Source organism: Thermobia domestica, chromosome 3 (assembly GCF_964235325.1).
Source record: "Thermobia domestica chromosome 3, izTheDome1.hap1.1, whole genome shotgun sequence".
Classification (NCBI taxonomy): domain Eukaryota; kingdom Metazoa; phylum Arthropoda; class Insecta; order Zygentoma; family Lepismatidae; genus Thermobia; species Thermobia domestica.
The window spans coordinates 209,534,470-209,559,375 of record NC_137456.1 but is presented as its reverse complement, the minus strand read 5'-3'; the positions used below and the strand labels follow the sequence as shown (position 1 = coordinate 209,559,375).

General features: G+C 39.9%; 1 protein-coding gene across 2 annotated transcripts in view; it reads left to right on the top strand.

Moving 5' to 3' along the window:
* Positions 1 to 21,523: 21,523 nt before the first annotated feature.
* Positions 21,524 to 24,906, top strand: part of LOC145680944 (heat shock protein 110-like) — a 241,511-nt gene continuing 238,128 nt past the window's right edge. For both annotated transcript variants that reach the window (XM_081752153.1, XM_081752152.1), the window contains exon 1: positions 21,524 to 21,755. In XM_081752153.1, coding sequence (XP_081608279.1) covers positions 21,649 to 21,755 — 107 coding nt within the window. In that variant the 5' untranslated portion in view covers positions 21,524 to 21,648. The remainder of the gene's footprint in view (positions 21,756 to 24,906) is intronic.

The following is a 24,906-nucleotide window of genomic DNA, read 5'->3' as shown; positions in this document are numbered from 1 at the left end:
ATACAATATAAAGTAGTAAGCTTAATAACTTTGCATCACTTTTAGCACTCAAGAAATAAAATAAAAACGTTTTTACATACTTTTTAAAGCAATTTCAGAGAGAAAAATGTTAACTGAATTCAAAAGTTAACTGTATATCACTTCCACGTTAAGAGTACAATATTAAATACTATGTTTAATAACTATACGTCACTTTAAACTCTCAAGAATGAAAATAAACGTTTGTACAATCCGCGGCAAAAAACCTGCAACATGAGCATATAAGTTTATTGTGAAATGACGAAGTCTTTTGCTCCAAAATAAGTGTGCACGGGAGGAGGCCGAGGTTTATCCTGGCGTGATTCGTTCCACTTAGACGTTATGTTCATTCCCTGTGCTGTTAGGCGTAGTTTCACAATAAACTTACATCCTCATGTTGCATTTTTTCTGCCGCGGATTGTACATACATTTTAAAAACAATCTGAGAAACAAAATAAGTTAACTGAATTCAAAATTTAATTATACATCACCTTAAGCTTGAGAATACACTATAAAAATCAGAGATTAATAAAAAATGAAATCTTTAAGTTTAACGTCCCACGGTTATGCCGGTTAGGCTAAAGGAGACGGTGATAATGAGAAATGAGTGAAATGGTGGAATGAAGAAAGTGGGATGAAACGGGAGAACCCCGAGAAAACCCACGAGCACGGTGTTTGTCCACTACAAAGTCCACACGGCGCGAGTTGGGATCGAACCACGGACCCCAAGCACCGGAGGTGAACGCTCTACCACTGAGCCACCGCGCCCCCCTGAGATTAATAACAATGCATTACTGAAGAATGAAAACAAAAATGTTTTAGCTACCTATATTTTATTTACATGTTACCGGTATTTCTCATTAACTTTTTTTTTTTTTATACCTCATGATCAAGTATAGGGATGCGCAAGGGAAAAGATTTGAGATTGTCTCCTCTCGAAAAGGTGCCGCGAAAGTTATGTCTCGTCTCGAAAACTTGATCCGTTTCCATTGGAAGAGCTCTATATCGTCTCGAATTTCGTAACAAAAATTCTGTCTCGTCTTGTCTCGTGCGCATCCCTAATCAGGTCCATAGCCAAAAACTTCATTTCGGAGGGGGGTTCGATAGGGCTTTGGGATATCCGAATTTAGATATAGATAATCGATATCGACAAACTATCGAAACTTGTTCGAAATATCGACAAATACAGCAATATCGAAATATAAACAATATCAAAAATCGAAAATATAGAAATATGAAAGAGATCAAAAATATCGATATATCGATCAAAAGTGGATATATGATTTGGAATACGATTTGGTGGAATAATGAGGGAGAAAAATAATCATTGATTAAATATTAAATTGAAAAGAAATAAGAGCCTGACGCTCAAATACTTATCTATCCGGCACCCATCTTGATCCCCATAAAATATCATGAAGTGCTTGATTGATTCTAAACCCAATAATAGTAATAGTAATTTAACAATAAACACAGAATATATAATTTACGCACCTTGAAATGTAGAAATTAATGATTGTAATCCCCAGCTTTCCAATAGACGTTTGATTTCTCCAAATGAAGATTCGGATATCTTGTTTCTTCTCAAGCAATAATGGGTTACAATAATCAGTTGCAGTCCAAAGCCAAGTCACTAAGTTAAGCATGAAAATAAAGAATTCATTAGTTAGATGCATACAAAATCCTACTTATGTAAATCCGAATCTACTTGTATTAAATTGTAAATTTAAACAAACTAAATTATACTACTTTGGAAAGCGTCTTCAAATATAATGTTTTCATTCTAAAGTGAAGGAATTTTTAAAATCGGATGACCCGTTTGCGCTGTACACTCTCTATGCGCCCAATGTGAAATGAAAATGCAACATTGCCATTTACCTGGACCCACAACATAAGTGAGTGAAGTTACTGTCTTTTACGCTAACATGTCGATGGCCAGCCCCCGTTTCAAACAGTAACTTCATTCACTTATGTTGTGGGTCCAGGTAAATAACAACGTTGCATTTTCATTTAAAATTGGGTGCATAAAGAGTATACAGCACAAACATCTCGTCCGGTTTTTTTTAAAAAGTGTTCACTTTAGATTGAAAACGTCATATTTCAAGATGTTTTTCCTCTTACATTTTGTTGTAACTCTGATAATAACAGAGTTACCCTATGTCAGGGAACGTTTGAGACATCCTGTATACATCATAAGAAGTTCCTTTCTAAATTCTACACGGCTGTGGTTTCATTGAATGTGAGGTGGGTGATACACATTAGGCCTTTTGGGAGTACGTCACACGGACGACCGTAATTTTGTGTTCAAAATTTTTATGAACTGATGGGATATGTGATACATATTGCCACGGGCTAGAATTTTCTCAGTATGTCAAATATGCAATCAGATTTCATGAAGCTTAATTTGGTGAAAAGCTATTGCCAATTGAACGTTACATTTACCTCTTTCTTGCAGATGTTGAACCATGCCGTTAGCACGTGAGGAATGGATCGAAATAATCAAACTGTGGGGCGGGAGGAGTATATGTGCAGTGGTTGCCGATTGCAGAGTCATCCACAATGTGACTCTGTGTCACATGTTTCAGTGTCACAGTAATTAACTAAATTTGAGAAGACGGGCACATTCGTGAACATACATCGTAGCGGTTCAAACTCGCGGAACCTTTTTCCTTCCCCATTTTGAACCGGTACATGGAAATGCCATTTTCTCCATGTTTTCCTTCGCCGCTTTTGAAAATTTCTTCACTAATCGATTTCTCTCGTCGAGTACTACAAGAATCAGTTAAAATCTCGCGGGCCCTTTTTTCTTCCCCATTTTGAACTGGTACATGAAAATGCGATTTTCTCCATGCTTGCCTGCGCCGATTTTGACAATTCCTTCACTAGTCGATTTCTCTCGTCGAGTATTACAAGAATCAGTTAAAATCTCGCGGGCCCTTTTTTCTTCCCCATTTTGAACTGGTACATGAAAATGCGATTTTCTTCATGCTTGCCTGCGCCGATTTTGAAAATTCCTTCACTAGTCAATTTCCCTCGACGAGTACTACAAGAATCAGTTAAAATCTCGCGGTCGTCTTTTCTTCCCCATTTTGAACCGGTACTGAAAATATGATTTTCTCCATGTTTACCTGCGCCGATTTTGAAAATTCTTTCAGTAATTTATTTCTGTCGTCGAGTACTATAAGAATCAGTTAAAATCTCGCGGGCCCTTTTTTCTTCCCCAAGCCAATATTTTTGTATATTTTGGATGTATTCAAGTATGGAACAAAAGTATTATATAATTCCCTTAGTAGGCTTCTCAACTTAATATTTTTCAACTTAAATTTTATTTATTTTAATTATTTATTTTCTTGTGACTCAATATTTAATTGCAATCGTTCATTGGGGCGAAGGGTGGCCATTCTCAAATATATAAATATAGTATTCTTAAAATTTATGTGTTCTCGTACTATTAGTTTCTTCCACTAGACCTGGAAATTGCAAAATTAATACCTGGAAAACCTGGAAAATTCAGGGAAATTGAGTTCCATATTTATGTAGGGAGAACTGTACAAAAGGGTGTTTTGGGAATGGTATAACAATAGGTTTCTGGGAGTGTTGTTCGAAATGAAATCTTTAAGTTTTACGTCCCACTATTACGCTGGCTAGGCTAAAGATAACGGGGTGTTGTTCGGTGGGGGTCAATGTTGCCAATTTTGGGTAAAGTCGCTAAATAAGGGGAATTCGACCTCAACGATAGCGTAGGTTGACCATAAAATTTTCAGTTAAAAACGGGACAGGTTCTTGCAACCCTAGACTTTTCGATCTACCTTTGTTCTTATCAGTGCCTTGATATCAGATTTCCTCTTCTCTCTCTCTGTTACAGAGCGGGTACTTATGAAAAAGGAAAGACACGTTGAAATTTGTTCAACACACAACCAACTGCTAAAACCTCTGCTGCCTTTCGAGCAGTACTGCGAACTATAGAGTATGTTTAATATAGGGAATTTCAGTTCAATTTTTGCCTCTTTGTTATTATTAATTATTAATACTTTTAAAAGGAGTAAAGGTTCTGGGTTTGTTATTTACTTCTTTCGTTTACATAAAACGGGATGAATACTACTTTTTTCCATCTACTGAAGGGACGGCCGGGACACGCCCCTAAAACGGGACTGTCCCGGTCAAAACGGGACGTATGGTCGCCCTACGATAGCGACAAAAAATATTTTTTTCCGATTGGAGACTTTTTTGGGTGATTTTTAAATGACGATTTACCTACTTACACATTTAGCGACTTTTTGCTGCAAACAAAATGTTCATCTGTAGAGAAGCATTATTAGTTCAAAACAGTTTTTACGTTCTTTTTTTCTGTTTGTTTGTCTTAATCAGCGCAACTGATGAAGAGTTTGGAAATACAGCGTACTCACTGCCCCAAAATCCTGCATTGCTATGTTACCCTTGCCCTCTAACGAAGAACAACTACAAACTTGATGTCCTTTAGTTCGCAGAGTTTCCGTTGAGAGACACACGTAATACATCATTACCGATAGCAACAAGATTAGCTACAGATGCGTGAATAAAGGCGAAGAAGATGTTTGTTATATTTGTCCTTTGGGGTCTTTTAATTATTCTGCACTTTTTCTTTTACAAAAAAATTGCTTAACGTAAGTACTGTAGTGTTAATTATTTCGGAACTATTTTAACCACAATATGAACAAAAGTACCCGAAACAACCTGAAATGATCCCTGAATTAAAGGATTGGTTGCGCCCTGTTTACAAAGATGTGAGTAGATCCAGCGACGCAAATCTGTCTTCAACATTGGGGGGGGGGGGGGTAAGACCGTTACCATACTTTTTTTTGGCGATGTCCGAAATACTTATGAAGTTGAAAAACAATGTTGTGGAGGATCAGAGTTGTCTTCAGCGTTGGGAGGGTGCAGATTTGAGGCTTATTCTGGGGGACATCTATTTTATCTCACGTTCCTTTGTAGCAATCGGACAAAAATAATCAAATTTCTCCCAAAAAACACATTTCAAATCGGATTATTGGAGAGAAGTCCCCCTCAGTTCCAGGATTGGAGGGGACATGTATCCGTCATCCCCCCCCCCGAATTTGCGCCAGTGAGTAGAACATATTGTTTAGTTTACATCTACAACTTTAAAGCAATGCTTATAGACAATGAATTTCTCGATTATTTTTTAGAGCGACTTTTCACCCAAAATTGGAGTCGTCACCTCTCGTTTCGCAAACTTATTGCCAACATTTTGGAAACTGGTTGCGAAGAGAGCTACAATGGATGAGTCGAGTTATTTCGTCGCTTCCGCTGTGAACCTAAGTACAAGATTCCAAAGAGATTAAGAAAAAATGAAATGAAACCTTTGAGTGGTGGAATGAAGAAAGTGGAAGGAAACGGGAGAACCCCGAGGAAACCCACGCACACGGGGTTTGTCCATCACAAAGTTCATTTGACGGGGGCTGGGATCGAACCCGGGACCCCAAGTACCGGAGGTGAACGCTCTACCACTGAGCCACCGCAGCTCTAAGAGATTAAGAGTCACATAGTCACTTTCAATTTTGTAATATATATAGGTCTATATATTGCATCACTGACATAACTAAAATCCTTGGATTGTATATATAAAAGTCGCCCCCTGCCCGTAAAAAGCTTCATTCGAACTCGGAATCGAACAATTGCATCTGTAAAACAGTGCTGAGTTGATTTTAACGTTCCTTTCAGCAGCAAGGCTGTATGAGACGTGGACCTACAGATTAACGTGGAATCCGAACCACATACGCTCCGGCCGGGAATCGAAAAAAATGAAATGAAATCTTTGAGTTTTATGTCCCACGGTTATGCCGGTTAGGCTAATGGAGACGGTGATGAGTAATGAATTAAATGGTGGAATGAAGAAAGTGGGAGGAAACGGGAGAACCCCGAGAAAACCCACGCACACGGTGTTTGTCCACCACAAGGTTCACTTGGCGGGGCTGGGATCGAACCCGGGACCCCAAGCACCAGAGTGAACTTTCTACCACTGAGCCACCGCGGCCCCCGGCCGGGAATCGAACCCGGGTGTCCCACGCCAAAGGCGTGTTCACTAACCACTTAGCCACGAGGGAGCTCGTCTGTAAGGCAGTGTAAGCAAACAAAAAAAACGCACACTGGATGTTTGCGCAACTGAGGATCAAAACATTCTCAATGGAGTATGAGAAATAGTTAACGTCAATCAAAGTGTGCTTTTGCTTATTCATTACTTCGTTAATACTTAATTCCTTCTAGAAATAGTGAAACTATACTATGAAGAAACACTAATAAACTAATAACAATTACGTTGTATTTCTTACCACACCAGGAAAGTAATACGTATACCATTTTTACCAACCATAGAATTTGAACCTAGTACTATACTGCATTAGTCACTCCGTAACGAAAGCAGAAATTCAAACACCTGGCACTCGTAGCTGTTGAAGCAGTGTTGTAGCTACCTGTATATCACGCGGCCTGCGTTGGTATTCCTCAACATAAATACCTCACAGCCCAAAGTCAGGAAACATCACAGACAGAAGACAGGGGCACAAGCAGTGCCTGACACTTCACGAACTCAAACCCGCCAAGACTCAACTCAACATGACCTTCAATTACGTTCTAGAAACCAAACCAATGCTAAGGCACAAACTTACCAACAATATGAAAACACAAGAAAAAAAATCTAACTTTTTTGGTTCCAAAGTGATGACATAACAATAATACTAAAAAGGTTTTAATTTTCAGTAACCCAAACATTAATTAACTAGGGAACATAACAAAGCAAAAATAAATAAAAATAAAAATAAATTAAATTAAAAAATAAAAATCTGACAAGTAAACTCTCCCTGACTACTTTTTTTTTTTTAATTTCAGTGAGGCTGTAAAATATGTCAATATCTTCGTAAAATATATATATTTCAATGTAAACAAGTTCTTTAAACAAAAGAAAGCTTTGTAGTAGAGCGCTTACCTCTGACGCATTAGGTCTCTGGTTCGATTCCTGCTCCCGACAAATAGGCTTTTGGTGAACACTGTAGGTGTGGTTATTCTTAAGACTTTCCAGTTTCCTTACATTTTCTTGATTCCACCATTATCATGTATCTTATCGTCACCTTCTCTCTTACATTGATGTACAATCATGGGGCGTTAAACTAAAAGAAAAAAAAATCTTGCAAATATCCTAGTAAAAATGAGTTTTCTAGACTACACAAGTGGCCCCGCGTAGGGTAGTCGCTAGCGCTCTCGCCTTCGGTGTGAACGGTCCCGGGTTCGATCCCGGGGGAGAACTCGGTCGAAAAAGTATCAAAAGATTTTAAGTCCAGCCATCCTGAATGAGGTTTCCTTGGGTTTTCCTCATTCACAGCAGGCAAATGCCGGAGTGGTACCTAACATATAGGTCCCAGGCCGTTTTCTTCCTTCCCCAATCCCTTCTTCCCTTCCTTTCCCCGGATAGTGTACTCACCGAGGAAAGTCATTCCTCATATGTGACGGAATAACAAGGCCATTGATGTTGAAAGCCCAGAAATCTAAATCCTAAATCTTCACTACACAAGGAAATTTTCGCGCTGAAAACGGTTTATTAGCAATTATGTTAAGCAGTCCTGTAGTAAATCTGCACCAAGTAATAAATCGTCACATATAAAACGGAATGAATAAACACATAACATTCATTTTGCTACCTTGAAACGTAAAATGTTTCAAAACATTAATATTCAAAGATTTCTCAAAATTCAGATTCACCCATTCCATTTTCCTCAATCATTAACGAGTTACAATAGTAAGAATTGTCATAAACTACATTACTTAGTTAGTACTATATTAAAGCAAGTTACACTAGAAGAATATATAATTAATGGAATATTTAACTAAAGTAATAGTTAACTATTGTACTTACCCAGGCTTTTGTTTCCTTCCTCTCTTCTTTTCCGTTTGTAAACAACCTCGTTTCGCAAGCAAAAGACGGTAGTTCAATGACGTCAGCCATGGCGAAAGAAAGAGTGTCTATAGGCGGTCAGGATCTCACACACAGATGGACGTATATAATATATAGCTGACGTATGAAACATACGTATACGTATGTAATATACAGAAGATTGTTAGATGTCAGATATCCTGCAGCAGCATAATGTAACATCTAAGCGGGTAAAAGGCAATACCTGTGTAGCATATGGATAAAGTACGCTCCGTACATATTTCCTTAGTAAACATAACGAATCCTTGTATTTGTACAATATACCGCTGTCCGGATAATGGATTTTTCTCAGTGTAGGCGTCGCGCAGATTAGTTGTTTCATATGGCCCCAGAAACAGAAATCTAAGTGGTTAAGGTCGGATGAGCGAGGTGGCCAAGATACCGGTCCTTCTCTGCCATCCATTTGTTCGGAAAGGATGCATTGCGACAATTTCGCACCTCCACAGCAAATGTGCTGGAGCACCGTTGTGCATAAACCACATGTTTCGATGAACAGCCAGTGGCACAGTCTCTAGTAGTTCAGACAGAATCTCTTTCAAAAATATCCAATACTCCCACCCGGTTAGGCATTGTGGTAGTAGGTACAGTCTGATGAGAATTATCAACGATTAATGCCCACACATTCACAGAACGCCGTTCCTGATGGGAACGATGTGATAGGCACAATAATAATTATTATATATATAATTTGCATATCAAATTTTTGCTTTGCATACATGAATAATTAACGATTTAATTAGTTTCAATTTTAATTTTGATTTAATACAAAATATATAATTATACAGAAGCTGAATTAATTAGTGTATTTTTGTAAGTAAATATTGTTTTGTGTTTTATTAATAACGTAATGTGACATCAATTCATCATTAACATGTGAAGAACGACTGCATAGATTAATTGAGAGCCAAAAGATATTAGGATATGGGGAGTTGAAGGAGCTGAAAAGACGTTAAAATTTGAGTTTCGCAGAGACAGCGGAACAGAGAAAAAAACAAGAAGAAAGCAAACATCGACGCTCTGCCTTTGTGCGAGCAAGCTTACATGCTTTTAGTAACGCACTGTTACCATCTCGTTTTCAGATGTAGGAACGGAGATGAACTCAAGAATAGCATAAAAGAGATAGGGTAGCAGTTGCAGTACTTTATATTTGAGTAGGACACTGCGCACAAGTAGACGCAAAGTCGAGAAAAGACAATGTCTCCCAAACTCTGGAAGTTTTCGCGTGTTCATATGAAAAGTCGGATACAAAAGAGTGTGAACTTTTCAAACTCCTCCCCTTTCTAGCGCCCTACATTGCTTTAGCTTGGCTTCCCTTCAACGAACTTCAGGTTGGCACAGTGAGCCTCTAAAATTCAAAATTTGAGCAGTCACCCTGGCAGTCGATGCATTCTGCAGGATACTCACAATAGATGTCACCTTGGTATTGGTTATCCTCAGCTTCTGCTATAATCCAATGTTTAAATTATGTACAGTAAACTTTCTGGATGTTTTAGATATATATTTTAATATTAGAATGTTGAAATGTTTTAATATAGTATAATTGTTTGTATTAATGAGGGTCCGGAGAATGGTTGACGGTTCTGCAAATTTACATGTCTGCAGAGCACATACAAATGTTTTTTTTAAATCTCCGCAGACGATCCTGAGGAGCAAGAAGGATACTCGCCAGGTTATTAATCCTTTTTATCAGGTTCTTAAGATATGACAGCCCTTGATAGGCTACATACATTACATTCAATATATGTAGTTTGTCTATTTCCATCAGAGTGAACTGATCATCATCATCATCATAGGTATTCTGCCTTTATTGGCAGGTCACTTGCCGCAGCTGAGAAGCTTCCATGCTCCACGGTCCTCCGCTAACCTTTTCGTCTTCGCGTATGATCTTTCTGTTTTAATATCATCCATTAATTGTAGTCTCTTTCGCCCCCTCTCTCTCTTTCCCGCCACCATACCCTCTAGGACGTCCCTCATAATACAATCTCTTCTTAGGCAATGTCCCAACCAGTTTCTCTTCCTCTTCCTAATAATATCTAAAAGTGTTCTTTTCTCACCCACCATTTCTAACACTCTCGCATTCGTTTTCCGCTCGACCCAACTAATTCTTTCCATTCTTCTCCACACCCACATTTCGAAGGCTTCCAGTCGATTTTCGTCACCTTTACGTAATGTCCACGTTTCCGCCCCATACAGTACAACACTCCACACGAAGCATTTTATGAGTCTTTTTCTCAACTCTTTGTTCAAGGTCCCACAAAACACTCTTCTTTCTTTTAAAGGCTTCTTTCGCCATTCCTATCCTTGCTTTTATTTCACGTTCGCATTTCATGTCATTACTAAGAACACTACCCAGGTATCGAAAACTATTCACTTGTTCTATTTTCTCCCCTCCTACTTTTATATTTGACACAGACCCCTTCGTTCCAATCACCATGGCTTTTGTCTTTCTAACATTTATTTTCATCCCATATTCTTCAAAGCCCTTTCTCATTTTTTCTAACATTTTATTGATTTTCTTTTCAGATTCTGCAACAAGCGCCATATCGTCTGCAAATCTTATACATCTAATCATTCTACCTCCTACCGAAATGCCATCATCATCATGTTGGCTCTTTTTCACTATTTCTTCTAGATAGACATTAAATAGTGTTGGCGAGAGGCAGCATCCTTGTCGAACTCCCCTTCCAATTGCACTCTCTTCCGTCAGTTCTTCCCCTATCCTAACACTTACTTGTTGGTTCATGTATAAGTTTCTTATGAGTCTTCTATCTTTCCATTCCAACCCTATCTTTGTTAGAACTCCCAACAACAATTCCCAATTCACGCGGTCAAAAGCCTTGTCTAGATCAATAAATACAACATACACCTCTTTCCCTTTTTCTATAAATCTTTCACCGATCACCCTTAATAATCCAATAGCATCTCTTGTGCCCTTGCCTCTTCTGAACCCGAACTGCTCTTCCTCAACATCTTTATTTGTTCTTCCATATAACCTTCTGTTCAGTATTCGGAGCAGAATTTTAGCTGCATGAGATATGAGACTAATAGTTCTATAATCCTCACATCTCTTTGGGTTCGATTTCTTAGCCATCGGTATCATGATCGTTTTCAGAAAGTCTCTTGGCCATTCTGTTTCATATATTTCATTGCATAGTCACCACAATTGCATAGTGAACTGATAAACATTTAAAAACTATAAACTTTTGCGAAATAACAGCGTTTACCACAACTACTCCATTGTCATACAGGTGGAAGTTTGGTAACCTGCCACCAGATGGCAGTCAAAGACAGGAACTGTCAAAAAAGTATGGTTGCCTACAAAATCGAAGTAATGTTTGTGTTTACATTACGATTTCATAATATATTGTGTGTTGTGAAGTGACATACACCACTTTAAAGCCTGTTTAATGCTCTATATGATGAATATAATCGCTTACATTACATTGCAACGAGTGAGCAGAGACATGCTAAAAAGTAAGTGAAATTGCAAATATAGTTATAAAGTAGGTCACCAAGCATCGTGTTCGAGAGGGTGAAAACCCACACCCCTATTTCTCAAGTGTTGGGAAAGTGGTTCCAACCAGTGCGAGTCTCTCAGAGACAATGAACTTCTGTTTGTGTTAAAAACAACGGGGTTGAGAGACTCGAGGTCAGTTGCCTGTTAGCTGTAGTCGAGCTCACGTCGAGCGTGTACGAGTTCGACTCGTCAATTGTCGGAGCGAGTGTTCTATTAGCCGTAGTCAAGTGCACATCGAACTTACGCCAGTTCGGTGCCCGAACAGTTTGAACGGTCTGTGTTTCTATAGTGGTGGATAAGCTCACAATGAGCGTGTTTTAATTATTCGCTCGAAATAGTTTAACAAGTGACAAGCTCACGAAACTTAGTTCGCGAGTGACATTACTTGCTTGTTGAGAAATCGAACGTTATTTATAATCAATAATGAAGTTTCGTGTGTGAAAAACTTAGATGACCGTTTCTTTTACTTTTTTATCGCGTACAAAGAACTGAGCATAATAGCTTTGTACAAACGATGCGAGTCGAAGAACGGCATCGTCACCATTTGTATATAGATATATAATATGTAAATATAATTACAATTCAGTGCTCCGTATATATTTAATTTGTGTACTTAATCCAGAGCGAGACTTTTTCGTGCGACCAATGAATCGCCGAATAACGAGCCAATCAAAGCGTGACTGTAACATGAGCAGGCATCAAAATCCAGGGTGTTGACGACCGTCCCCTGCAGGCCCAAACAGAAGAAGTGAGAACAGAGGACCAGATGCAGAGGACCAGCTATCATCTGTGATCCAGAGCTCCAGGAGGTGAGAGAGTGATCTGAGCTACTTCAGAGTTCCCGGTGACCGCACAGGAATCTTCAGGACCGGAAGTGGTCGAAGAACCAAAGGAAGCAGCAGGGATTCAACAACCAAGAAGATGCGAGTGAAATTATAATATAACGCGTGCACGAACGGTGAATTAAAAAATAAAGCAGCCAGATCTGTGCTTATGAGAATATATATAAGTGTTCAAATTTAAATTCTATTTTTTTTTTAACTCTTGCGTGTGATGTATATAGTGAATTATACAATTTTGGGATCCAGGATTCATATTAAATGGATTCATGCAGTTTAATTGGAAAGTGTCCTTTCATCCACCTCAGAGCAGATAAAGGTATGTGTTACCATTTCACTGTAACATGTTTCTTTTCAGGCCAGATGCTATGATTTGGGAAACCCCATGAATCTGCTGGGCATATTTCAGGTGTTTTGTGAGTAATTTTCTACCTCAGGTCTCGCGTTAAAACTGCGTAGGACCCTGAAAATAAGATTCTCATCGTTAAAGTAATTTTTCTAAATTTTGCATTTAAGTAAATTTAGCTCTACCGACTGAATTTAAATTATTTTGCCTTAAACTTGTGAGTGTAGGCAGAGTCCAATTAGTTAATCTCATTTGCATACATGTGTGTGATGTAGCCTTCAGCATTATCATTCCACCAATTCATTTACATACGTCATCCGTGCATCACATACATTCCCCCCCATTCACAACGAGTTAACATTCCATATGGGTTTGCCTCATACCACAAATGTTGAGTGTGAGTGTTCATCATTCCATCATGGGAAAACATAGCTTTATCTTTGAAGAGAATACGAGACATGAAGCGGGATATATTAGCATGGTTCGCGTAACCACTGGATAAACTCGCGCCTACGTGGATGGCGTGTAATGCATGCACCCTTTGGACATGGAAAGAGTACATCTGATTTTCGTGAAGCATGTTCCAAACCTGCCGATGATGGGTGTTAATTTCAGCAGTTACTATCCATGTGCTCGTGGACGGTTTTCTCTGATCTCAAGCAAGAATTTCATCCTCAAAAGCCACAGTCCATACGGTTCTGTTTCGTCCAGCATTGGGCCTGTGTGCTTCCAGCAATCCTGTTTCTTGTAATCTTCGATCTACACCTGAAAACGTTGCGTGGTGTGGAATTCTAAGATTAGGAAACTGTTGTCTGTACACCGTTGTGCCACACGGCCATTACCGTCCGCTTTCCCGTATGCCAGATCAATGTCTGCCAATTTGAATCGAATTGAATTGAATTTCTCTTTATTTCAGAGGGGAGGTTCAGCCGGAGGCTGCTCTGCCACCTAACCCTTGTTATCATTACAAAGAAAAGAAAGAAAAAATACATAAATAAGATACAAGATACAAATAATAACATAACATGGTACATTTAATAATACTAAGGATAAACAAAACACTCAGTAAATGTAAATGTAAATGTAAAAAAAAACTAATACTGTTACTAATACTAAAACTAATACCGAATTGAAATTTCATAACAATTTCAGTCCAATTTCATACTGTAGTAAACCTTTCATGTGTGCCCATGCTTTGTCTCTGATCTCTAAATAATAATGTTTGGAGTGATGATTTAAATGAATTGTATGGTTTGTCAGTGATTGACTTTGGTAGGGAGTTCCAGATTCTTACTGCCAAAATTGAAAACGCCTTCTCTGTTACTTTTCAAGAGTGCCGGGGCATATTCAGTTTATTACTTCCTCGGGTATTGTAACGGTGAATTTCTGATCTACATGTTAATTTATGATGCAAGTAAGGTGGTGTTTTATGTGAATTTATTTTGTATAGTAAACAACAGTATCGGAGATATCGTCTTCGGGACATGGTTAGGATATTGTTTTCATTAAGTACCGGCAGAATATGCTAAGACTTTCTGTAATTGAGAGACAAGCGTAAAGAGTAATTCTGTATTTTCTGAATTGCTCTAGTATTTTGATTGGAGAGAGAGCTATCATATATTGAATCGCAATAATCGAACAGAGGCAAAATGAGAGTGTTAACAAGATATAGTCTTGTTTCTTGCGACAAATAGCCTTTTAATTTATAAAGCTGTCGTAAGATGCGCTTAGCTTTAATACACTATTGAGAAATGTGTTTATTCCAGCTAAGCCCTTGGTCTATTATTAAGCCTAGATCTTTTACAATTTCTCACATGTGTACTCCTCCATTACCTCTGTAATCACACTCGTTGGCTGTATGGTGATGAAATAAAGAGAAATTGAAGTGGGAAATGGTAGATGTTTCCTCGCCATTGTGTTCACTGTCCAGAATCGAAGATAGCGGGATTGCAACTTAGTGCAACTGTTCTGTCAGAGAATTATATTTATGCGTACGATTAGCAAATGTACAAAACCTACATCGTGACGGAGAAGATACCACACTCAGAGCCGTAGCTACGGGGAGGGGGAGCTGGTAGCTAGAGGGCGCCGAACAAGCAATAAGAAAAAGAAGTTGAAAATGAGTAAACGATGTTGTGCCCCGTCGGTTTGCAAAGAAATAGATTTGTTAAAAATTTTCTTGCTCGCTACGCTCGCAATCCAAATGTTTCAGTAAAACTCACAAGAAGTTTTTACTTATTATTTACAGAAAGTAATTATATAATGATTTGTTAACGATGTGATATACAAGGTATCGAGTATTGACTTACATAGGAGCGTTTTCAAAATCAGAAACGGTCAAAGTCTGAAAAATGTGTTCGACGTTTTGATGATGATGAGTCTGGTTACTTAATCACGCTTTTCTTATAATATTAATCACGACGGTGAGAATAAAAGTATGAAAAATGAGAGAAATGAAGACACACATGCAAGCTGCTATTTGAGCAGGAATATTAAAAGTGAAGGTAAACAAGAAGAATAATAACATTTTCAAATTTGAAGCAGTTGTAGAATGGAGGCTTAACAGGTCAGAATTTAACCCAACGAATTTCATCTTTTTCAAAGACTGATCACTACCAGTGATTTTTTTTAAAATTCCGTTGACATATGAAATGCTTCTAATTTGAAGGAATTTTTTGGGATCATTTCTCCATCAAATACTTGTATTGCCAGTATTTTTTTTTTTTTTTTGTGCATACGTGGTATCTAGTTGTTTGATATTTTTAACTATCTATACTGGAAGAACAAATAAAGATGTTGAGGAAGAGCAGTTCGGGTTCAGAAGAGGCAAGGGCACAAGAGATGCTATTGGATTATTAAGGGTGATCGGTGAAAGATTTATAGAAAAAGGGAAAGAGGTGTATGTTGTATTTATTGATCTAGACAAGGCTTTTGACCGCGTGAATTGGGAATTGTTGTTGGGAGTTCTAACAAAGATAGGGTTGGAATGGAAAGATAGAAGACTCATAAGAAACTTATACATGAACCAACAAGTAAGTGTTAGAATAGGGGAAGAACTGACGGAAGAGAGTACAATTGGAAGGGGAGTTCGACAAGGATGCTGCCTCTCGCCAACACTATTTAATGTCTATCTAGAAGAGATAGTAAAAAAGAGCCTACATGATGATGATGGCATTTCGGTAGGAGGTAGAATGATTAGATGCATAAGATTTGCAGACGATATGGCCCTTGTTGCAGAATCTGAAAAGAAAATCAATAAAATGTTAGAAAAAATGAGAAGGGGCTTTGAAGAATATGGGATGAAAATAAATGTTAGGAAGACAAAAGCCATGGTGATTGGAACGAAGGGGTCTGTGTCAAATATAAAAATAGGAGGGGAGAAAATAGAACAAGTGAATAGTTTTCGATACCTGGGTAGTGTTCTTAGTAATGACATGAAATGCGAACGTGAAATAAAAGCAAGGATAGGAATGGCGAAAGAAGCCTTTAAAAGAAAGAAAAGTCTGTTTTGTGGGACCTTGAACAAAGAGTTGAGAAAAAGACTCATAAAATGCTTCGTGTGGAGTGTTGTGCTGTATGGGGCGGAAACGTGGACATTGCGTAAGGGTGACGAAAATCGACTGGAAGCCTTCGAAATGTGGGTGTGGAGAAGAATGGAAAGAGTTAGTTGGGTCGAGCGGAAAACGAATGAGAGAGTGTTAGAAATGGTGGGTGAGAAAAGAACACTTTTAGATATTATTAGGAAGAGGAAGAGAAACTGGTTGGGACATTGCCTAAGAAGAGATTGTATCATGAGGGACGTCCTAGAGGGTATGGTGGCGGGAAAGAGAGGGAGGGGGCGAAAGAGACTACAATTAATGGATGATATTAAAACAGAAAGATCATACGCGAAGACGAAAAGGTTAGCGGAGGATCGTGGAGCATGGAAGCTTCTCAGCTGCGGCAAGTGACCTGCCAATAAAGGCAGAATACCTATGATGATGATGATACTGCAAAGAGTAATTTCAGACTCTTTGTTATTTTATTCTTTTATTATACACTAATCTGCTAACTGCTCGTATGTTACGAGTGAGTTAAAGATAAAATTCAGCTCCATGTGGACACAGTTGAATTTGCTTTGACGGAGTTCGCTTAAGTTTTGGTTAGCCAATAGTAAACGAAACCACGTTTCAAAGCCTTTGGGCAGTTTAGTTTATCAAAGTTCTACGGACAGTTCTGAGCGGTACGATTCGGTTCGGTTTGAGAACGGTTCGGTTCGGTTTGGAATCAGTTCGGTTCGGTTCGGTTTGGGATCGGTTCGGTTTGGTTTGGAAACGGTTCGGTTCGGTTTCGGTTAACCGTTCCAAACCGGTTTAAATGGCAAACCGAAACCGCGGTTCACGTTTTCAGGAACCGTCCACCCCTAGCCCCGGACCTTCGGGTCAAACACTTACCTTCGGGCAGAACACCACATAATAATCATCACTGAGAGAATTACGCCATTTAAAATTACTTTGTAACTTGAAATACCTAAAATGCTACTCAACAAGAGCTTGTATGTTTGAAAAATCACAGTTTGTTTCTTTTTTTGAGACGTAAGTTTGTGAGGAGGCGGCAAATTATTTAGAGCACAGGGACGCACAATATATAAATACAGGCCTGCTGGTGGCGCTACTAGTGGCGCCACAAATTAGTGTTGCCACGAGACGAGACATTTCACGTGTCTCGTCTCGTCTCGTCTCGTAAACGAGACACGAGACGGAACGGAACCCTTTTAGACGAGACACGAGACGAGACTACTTGTCCCGTCTCGAAAACGAGACGAGACACAAGACGAGACGGGACGTCTCGTGAAATGTCTCGTCTCGTCTCGTGTCTCGAAAATGAAAACGCTGGCGGGAACGGCCAAGATTGAAATTGTCAGTGGTCATAGATTGCAAAAGGAAAATCCCCTTTGTGAGAAATATGCTAAATAGGGTTCATAGAAAAGTGTCCTCTGTCTATTGAATGAAACAATCGTGATACATGAGCTTCCAGGAATATCATCCTTAATTTCTTGTCCCCAATTCCCCTTGCTGTAAACTGAGTAATTCTCATTTTTTTCTTTCTGGCTGGAATGATGACAAACAAAATCAAAGACAGGGAAGATTTTTACAAGGTCAAGAAACCGAACTACCACCACCATCTATTCAATTTGAAAACTGGGTAAGGTCTACACTCATTACAGTGTGTAGTTGAAAGTTCTGGCTGAGATGGCGGAAGAGAACAGAATAGACTACACTTGTATTTATTCTCTGGTGGCGGTATTGTTTTTGCTATATGAACCGAAATGAACCAAAAACGGCAATTGAAGTATGTCATCTTGCAACTAAACTGTTGTCTTTTCTCTCTCTCTCTCTCTCTCTCTCTCTCACACACACACACATAAAAACACATTTTTATCATTTTACCAATCGCTCGCTTCTTATACAGCAGTCATTTTGTAAAATTCACCTCTTTGTTTGGAAGGCGGGCGAAGGACATAGAAAGCAAAAATGTTACCGACGAACCCTTCAAATTGTTTGCTTTCAGCAAATTTATGATACTAACAATAACACTTTAGGTGAAGAAGTTTTACAGGGGGGCCTTCGTTTTGTTACGAGGAAATGTTTGATCTGACCAGAGTGCGAAATTGCCCTCTACTTTCATGTTGAGAGGAGGGGAATACTTCCCTTTCCTTGTGAATAATATTCATTAGGACCTGAATTATATCCAGAAATGGTTTCTTACAGAGTGTAAAGAACATTTGGTATAATATTCATGGAACTCCGTTGAAAGCAGAAAATATCATGAAAATGATCAAAATTCCAACATTGAAGAACATAATTAAGAGAAAAGAAATAGGATACCCAAACCATATTTTTAAACCTGCTATATAATGTATATCCTATATTTTTGCTAACTCCTTACTCCCATGAAAGTATCCTGGGGAGGATATTGTCTCTAATTTTTTCAGACTGAAATCATTTTATCCCGTACGATTTCTCCCCCTGACACAATACGAAAAAACAAATGCTGTTAAAATCAATATACATGACCTTTCCGGGTCTCAACCCCGGGCCTTCAAGCCGATGGTCTACTCGCCTTGGTATGAAGATGTAAGTTGTATGATTGCGAATAGATCACGACAATATAAGAAGCTTTAATCCACCCAAAAATCAACTTTTTTAGACCACTAGCTAATCTGGGTGTACTGTCATGAGTTCGTTACACAAACGGAACAACCACCACATAGTAGCACACAATCCGCGGTTATGGGAACAGATTTGAACCATGGAGGTGAAGACTGGCCCCAAGCATTCTTTCGTCCGATGTGTCGTTCAGCTCCCATTACTATGGGACTTTAAGTAGAGCTTACTGTGCAGTAACATATAAAATTCCAATCAAATACTTTCCATTACTCAATAAAATTATTTGGTTCCGAGCTTTAAAAAAAAATTGCAACAAATCTAAACATGCTAAAATGGAAAGTAGTTTTTGGATTGGTATGGGTTAACACTGTGAAACCTAAAGGCTGGAATATATGAAATCAAAGTGTACACACATATCTATCTCTCTATTTATCTATATATCTTTCCATCTCTCTCTCTCTCTCTCTCTCTCTACACTATAAAGCAAGTGGGCTGATAGTATACGATAGTATCGGGGATGGTGACACCTTTACATCGAACTTTGCTTGTCGTGTAGACATTATTTGACATTAGTGTCTTCATCTTCGACGTACCTATGAGCAATTTACTGTATATTCGTGTATTGAAACTGGTGAAACAAATTTCAATGTTTCAGAATGTAAAATAATAATAAATAAAAAAAAAGCCAGGGTCGAGAAGCCTCAGACAACTAACAGCAGAGATATATTATCTTGTAAACTATTTGTCCTTGCCTTGTGAGCTTATTTGAATTTATTTTTAAGACCTTTAGGCAACTTTGGCCGAATGGATGATGATGGGAAAATTAGTGGAATGAAGAAAGTGGTAGGATTCTAGACAACTTCGAGAAAACACACACATTCGAAAAATGAAATGAAATCTTTGAGTTTTACGTCCCACAGTTATGCCGGTTAGGCTAAAGGAGACAGTGGTGATGAGTAATGAATGAAATGGTGGAATGAAGAAAGTGGGAGGACACGGGAGAACCCCGAGAAAACCCACGCACACGGTGTTTGTCCACCACAAAGTTCACTTGGCGGGGGCTGGGATCGAAGCCGAGACCCCAAGCACCAGAGGTGAACGCTCTACCACTGAGCCACCGCGGTCCCCACACACATTCGATGTTTGTCCACCACAAAGCTCACATGGCACTAACCGAGATCGAACCGACTACCACATACACCAGAGGTGAAGGCTTCACGGTGTAGCTACCGTGACATTTCTTGTCTTGTGTATTCTAGGTAATACTTGTAACTTAGTTGTATCTTGATTAGGATGGTGCAGCCTGCTACATTTTACTTTCGTTCTCATGGTATGCTGCTATATTTTTTACGAGACGAGACGAGACGGGACAGAACCTCTCGAGACGAGACACGAGAAAGGACGAGCACATTTTTTCGAGACGAGACGAGCTTTGCACGAGACGAGACGAGACATCCTGATGTCTCGTCTCGTCTCGTCTCGTGGCAACACTACCACCAATGGCCTAGTGTAATACGATACGTTAAGAACAATGACCCAAGTGTGTCCCGCGCCACCAATGGTTACCTGAGCAGTTGCTGAGCTCGGCCACCAGCCGTCCGCGAATTTCTTGGTTGTGCCAAAGTTGCCCTAGTGTAATAGGCTCTACATACTTCAATGCCCCGCCACGTGCTCCGTCCACTGGTTGCTTCACCAGTTGCGCAACCAGTGGCCTAATGTAATAGGGCTATAACAGATGTTTCACAACAGATTTACAATTAAAATGCAAATTTTTCAAATACTTTAAAGCTACTCTATGTTAGCGTCCCTAGTATTTGCCCAGTAATAATAATAACCTTCATTACTTCTCGATGATGATTTACAAGTTTATTAGTTTACACCACAAGACTTGAATCAATTCGATTTCCTGCTAACCATTGTATTCTTGCAATTCGACATTCGAAATGCCGTTTCGATACTTCGTGGAGCTCTATATCTGTAGAAGCATTCTTTCCTATCCATGCCGTTGTATATCATACGGTATGATCATACGATGCACGCAGAAAGCAGTCTCTTTAGATTTGTTGCAGGCTAACCATTTTCGTTCTTTGGTATAATACTGTAGTAATTCACGGAGTACCGGTAACTAGTTTTTACTTTTTTGTCTTTGCGTGAAATGAGGCATTTTAATTACTTTAAATTAAAAAAAAACCTCCAAAGAATTTTAATGACGCCATCGGCGTCATGTTCAACCATTGTTCTGCTTGAGGGTAAATTTAATGAAAACGAAAGCAAGAAATAAATTGCACACAGAAAATCTCAACATCCTATTACTTTTGTTTCAATTTGTAATAGGTAATGTTGGGTGCAGTGACTTCAAACCATCAGTTCATGCTGAAATCAATAAACAAGAATAACTCATATCCATCTTCAGTTAGCAGGCTTAGTAACACATGTACGGAACAGTGACAGTGATAATTTTAAGTTAATTATTATTACGCTCGCAAAGATAATAATACTAGCAAAAGCATAGCAATACTTGAAATTTCCATTATAAACAAAGATGTACGGTAATTTTACGAAAAAAAAATTACCCCATTCGTACAATAATATCGTCGTGAGAGGCTGGCAACGCTGCTGAGACTTTGAGCTTGCTTAGCTCAAAGGGAAGTTCCCGTTCTTATCTGGCGTGGCGCAATTTCTGTGATGTTTACTTGACTGTGTCAGAATGATATCAGTTGTATGAGTTGTTCACTGAGTGTAAGTTGGAGTGCTGTTTCGGTGGTTTATGAGAACTGAGCAAATAGTGTGGTGTAGCAATGTCTGTGGTAGGCATCGATTTTGGAAATGAATCCTGTTGTGTTGCTGTTGCAAGAAACTGTGGAGTGGAAATACTACCGAACGATTTTGATCAGCGAACTACACCGTAAGTATCCTGTATAGCCTATTTATTTTAAGTAAATAATGTTTTCGAAACAAGTGATAACAATATTGTGGAAATTCCTTGACATAAAAAAAACAAGTGACCAGACGATGCGTGTTTTAATTTCGCGGGGAAGCAAATGGCGGGACAGCAGGAGATTGCCACACTTGAGACTCGCGATGATGTCAAACATGCAGTGGCGGCACCACAGGGCGGTGAGGAGGGGCGACATCCACTCTAATATTTTTTCTCGCCCCGTCTTCGCCCTCTATTTTCTCTATGTATCCTCGTCGCCAAAAGTGCCTTTACATCGCCGTGACGGGTATGTGACACCGCAGTACTCTAAGGAAGGGATGGTTGCATAAGAAATTTTGATTAATTTAGAAGAGTTTTTATTTTGACTAGGGAAATAACGTAGGTATAGGGAGTAAGGGCATAGATTTAAAGCATCAATGCACTGTCATCTCTGAAAAGATTTGTATTCTCAGTTTTTCAAATTATTGTCTTATATGTTAAGTTAAAAACTGTTAACAACTGCTACTAGCGCTTTTCACTCTTCAGGAATTTACTACGACATGTTCGGGCTTGAATTATTTCATTCGTCTCACTGTAATTATTTGTGAATGGAAACTGATTACGCTGAACATGAATATGTTTCGTTGTCGTAAAGCAAGGGCCGTAATAAATGTAGATCAGGTTCTTATTATTATATAAAACACATAAGTATTTATTCCGTGTATAGAATAATATAATACAGTAACTAAGCAACATCATAATCACTAACGCCCGCAGGATTTTTTCTAACGGGGGGGGAGACCGATATAGAGTTTTTCGTTTTATTCCCTATATATATTACGTTAACAGTCATAACACTGATAACGTATATCGTCTTTCGCCGCTGTAGGCTATTAGTCAGAACACTGATCTCCAGATATGTCGAAAGAAAAAATAAATTGATATGAACAGTGATGTGATTAATTTTACTGCGCCCTGGATCGATCTACCTTCGATTTACTCATACTCCCCCAGGCCCCCTGCCCCAGGTATTTCAGCTGCTGCGTTATATATACGGTTCCATGTCAAAAGGGCCTGACAAAAGGGAAAAGACCGAAAGGCCAGAGTCAATATGGCCCGCAACAAAAGGACCCGAGTCAAAACGGCCCTGCTTCAAACGGACCCGGGTTGAAAGAGGCCCCGCTACAAAGGGGCCCGAGTCAAAATGGCCCATGTGAAAAGGACCCAGGTCGAAACGTCTCCGCAACAAAAGGGCCCAAGTCAAAAGGGGCCGAGTCAAAATGGACCATGTTACAAAAGAGCCAGACCACAATGACCCGCAACAAAAGTACTCGAGTCAAAAGGTTTCCGCAACAAAAGGGCAGGAGTCAAAATTGCCCGAATCAAAACGACCCTCATCAAAAGGGTCCATGACAAAAGGGCCCGAGTAAAAAGAGACTTGCTTCAAACGAGCCCTGCTGAAAAAGAGCCCTGCTACAAAAGAACCCGAGTCAAACGGCCCGGGCTAAAAGGCCTCCGCAACAAAAGGGCCCGAGTCAAAAGGGGCCGAATCAAAACGGCCTTCATAAAAAGAGCCCGGGTCAAAAGACACCCGTGACAAAATAACCCGAGTCAAAAGGCCCCGGGTCAAAAAGGTGCATCGCTGCAAAATGGCCCGAGTCAAACGGCTCGGCGTCAAAAGGGCCCGGTTCAAAAGGTCTCCGCAAAAATGGGCACGAGTCAAAACGCCTTTCATTAAAAGGACCCGAGTCAAAATGGTCCCACGACAAAAGGGCTTGAGTCCCAAGCGACCTGCGTCAAACGGGCCCGGTTCAAAAGGTTTCCGCAACAAAAGGGCCCGAGTCAAAAAGGGCCGAAACGAGACGCCCCTCATGAAAATCGCCAGGATCAAGAGAGTCCCGCTACAAAAGAGCCCGAGTCAAAACTTTCCCACGTCAAATGGGCCCGGGTCAAAAGATCTCCACAAGAAAAGAGCAGAAGTCAAAAGTGGCCCCTCTACAAAGGGCATGAGTCAAAAGGGACCCGCGAAAAAAGGGCTTGGGTCAAACTTCTCCGCAAGAAAAGGGTAGGAGTCAAAAGGGCAAGAATCAAAAGCTCCGCGTCAAAAGGGCCCCACGACAAAAGAGCCCGAGTCAAAAGAGACCTGCCTGAAATGAACCCGTGTCAAAAGGTGCCGCGCTACAAGAGGGCCCGAGTCAAAATGGCCCTAGTCAAAATTGCCGGGTTAAAACCTCTCCGCAATAAAAGGGTTTGAGTCAAAAAGACCCGAATCAAAACGCCCTTCATTTAAAGAGCCCGTGTCAAAAGGGTCCCACAAGAAAATGACCCGAGTCAGAATGCCCCGCGTCAAACGGACCCGAATCAAAACACCCCTCATCAATAGGGCCCGAGTCAAAGGTTCCCAGTACAAAGGGGCTCGAGTCGCAAGGGCTCTGCGTCGAACGGGCCCGAGTGAAAAAAAGCCCCGCTACAAAAGGACCCGAGTCAAAAGGGGCCGAATCAAAACGCTCCTCATGAAAAGGGCCTGGGTCAAAAGAGTACCACGACAAAAGGATCCCAGTCAAAAGGGCCCTGCGTCAAACGGATCCGAGTCAAAAGGGGGCCCGCTACAAAATGCCCGAGTCAAAACAGCCCCGCGTCGAAAGGGCCTAGGTAAAAAGGTCTCCGCGACAAAATGGCTCTGCGTTAAAAGGGCCCGTGTCAAAAAGGATCTGCAACAAAAGGAGCCGAGTTATAAGGACGCTGCGTCTAAAGGGTCCGGATCCAAAGGGTTCTGCGACAAAAGGGCCAGAGTCAACAAGAAACTTCATCAAACGGGCCCTGATCAAAAGGAGCACCATTACAATAGGGCACGGGTCAAAACGGCCAGGCGTCAACTGGGTGCGAGTCAAAAGGGCCCTGCGTCAAAAAGGCACAAGTCAGAAAGACCCCGCGTCCAAAGGGCCCGGTAAATACGGTTCCACGTGTAAAAAGCTTGAGATCAAAGCAAGTGTGGAGATCAATCATGCAAAAGAGGATTGTGTCCCCTTAGTAAGTTGAAGTGTTTATGCAAATGAAGGAAATATATCTGTGGTTATTAATAACAAATAGGAAATTTGAATGATAATATTAATTTTGTTTGCTTGTTGATTGTTTTGGA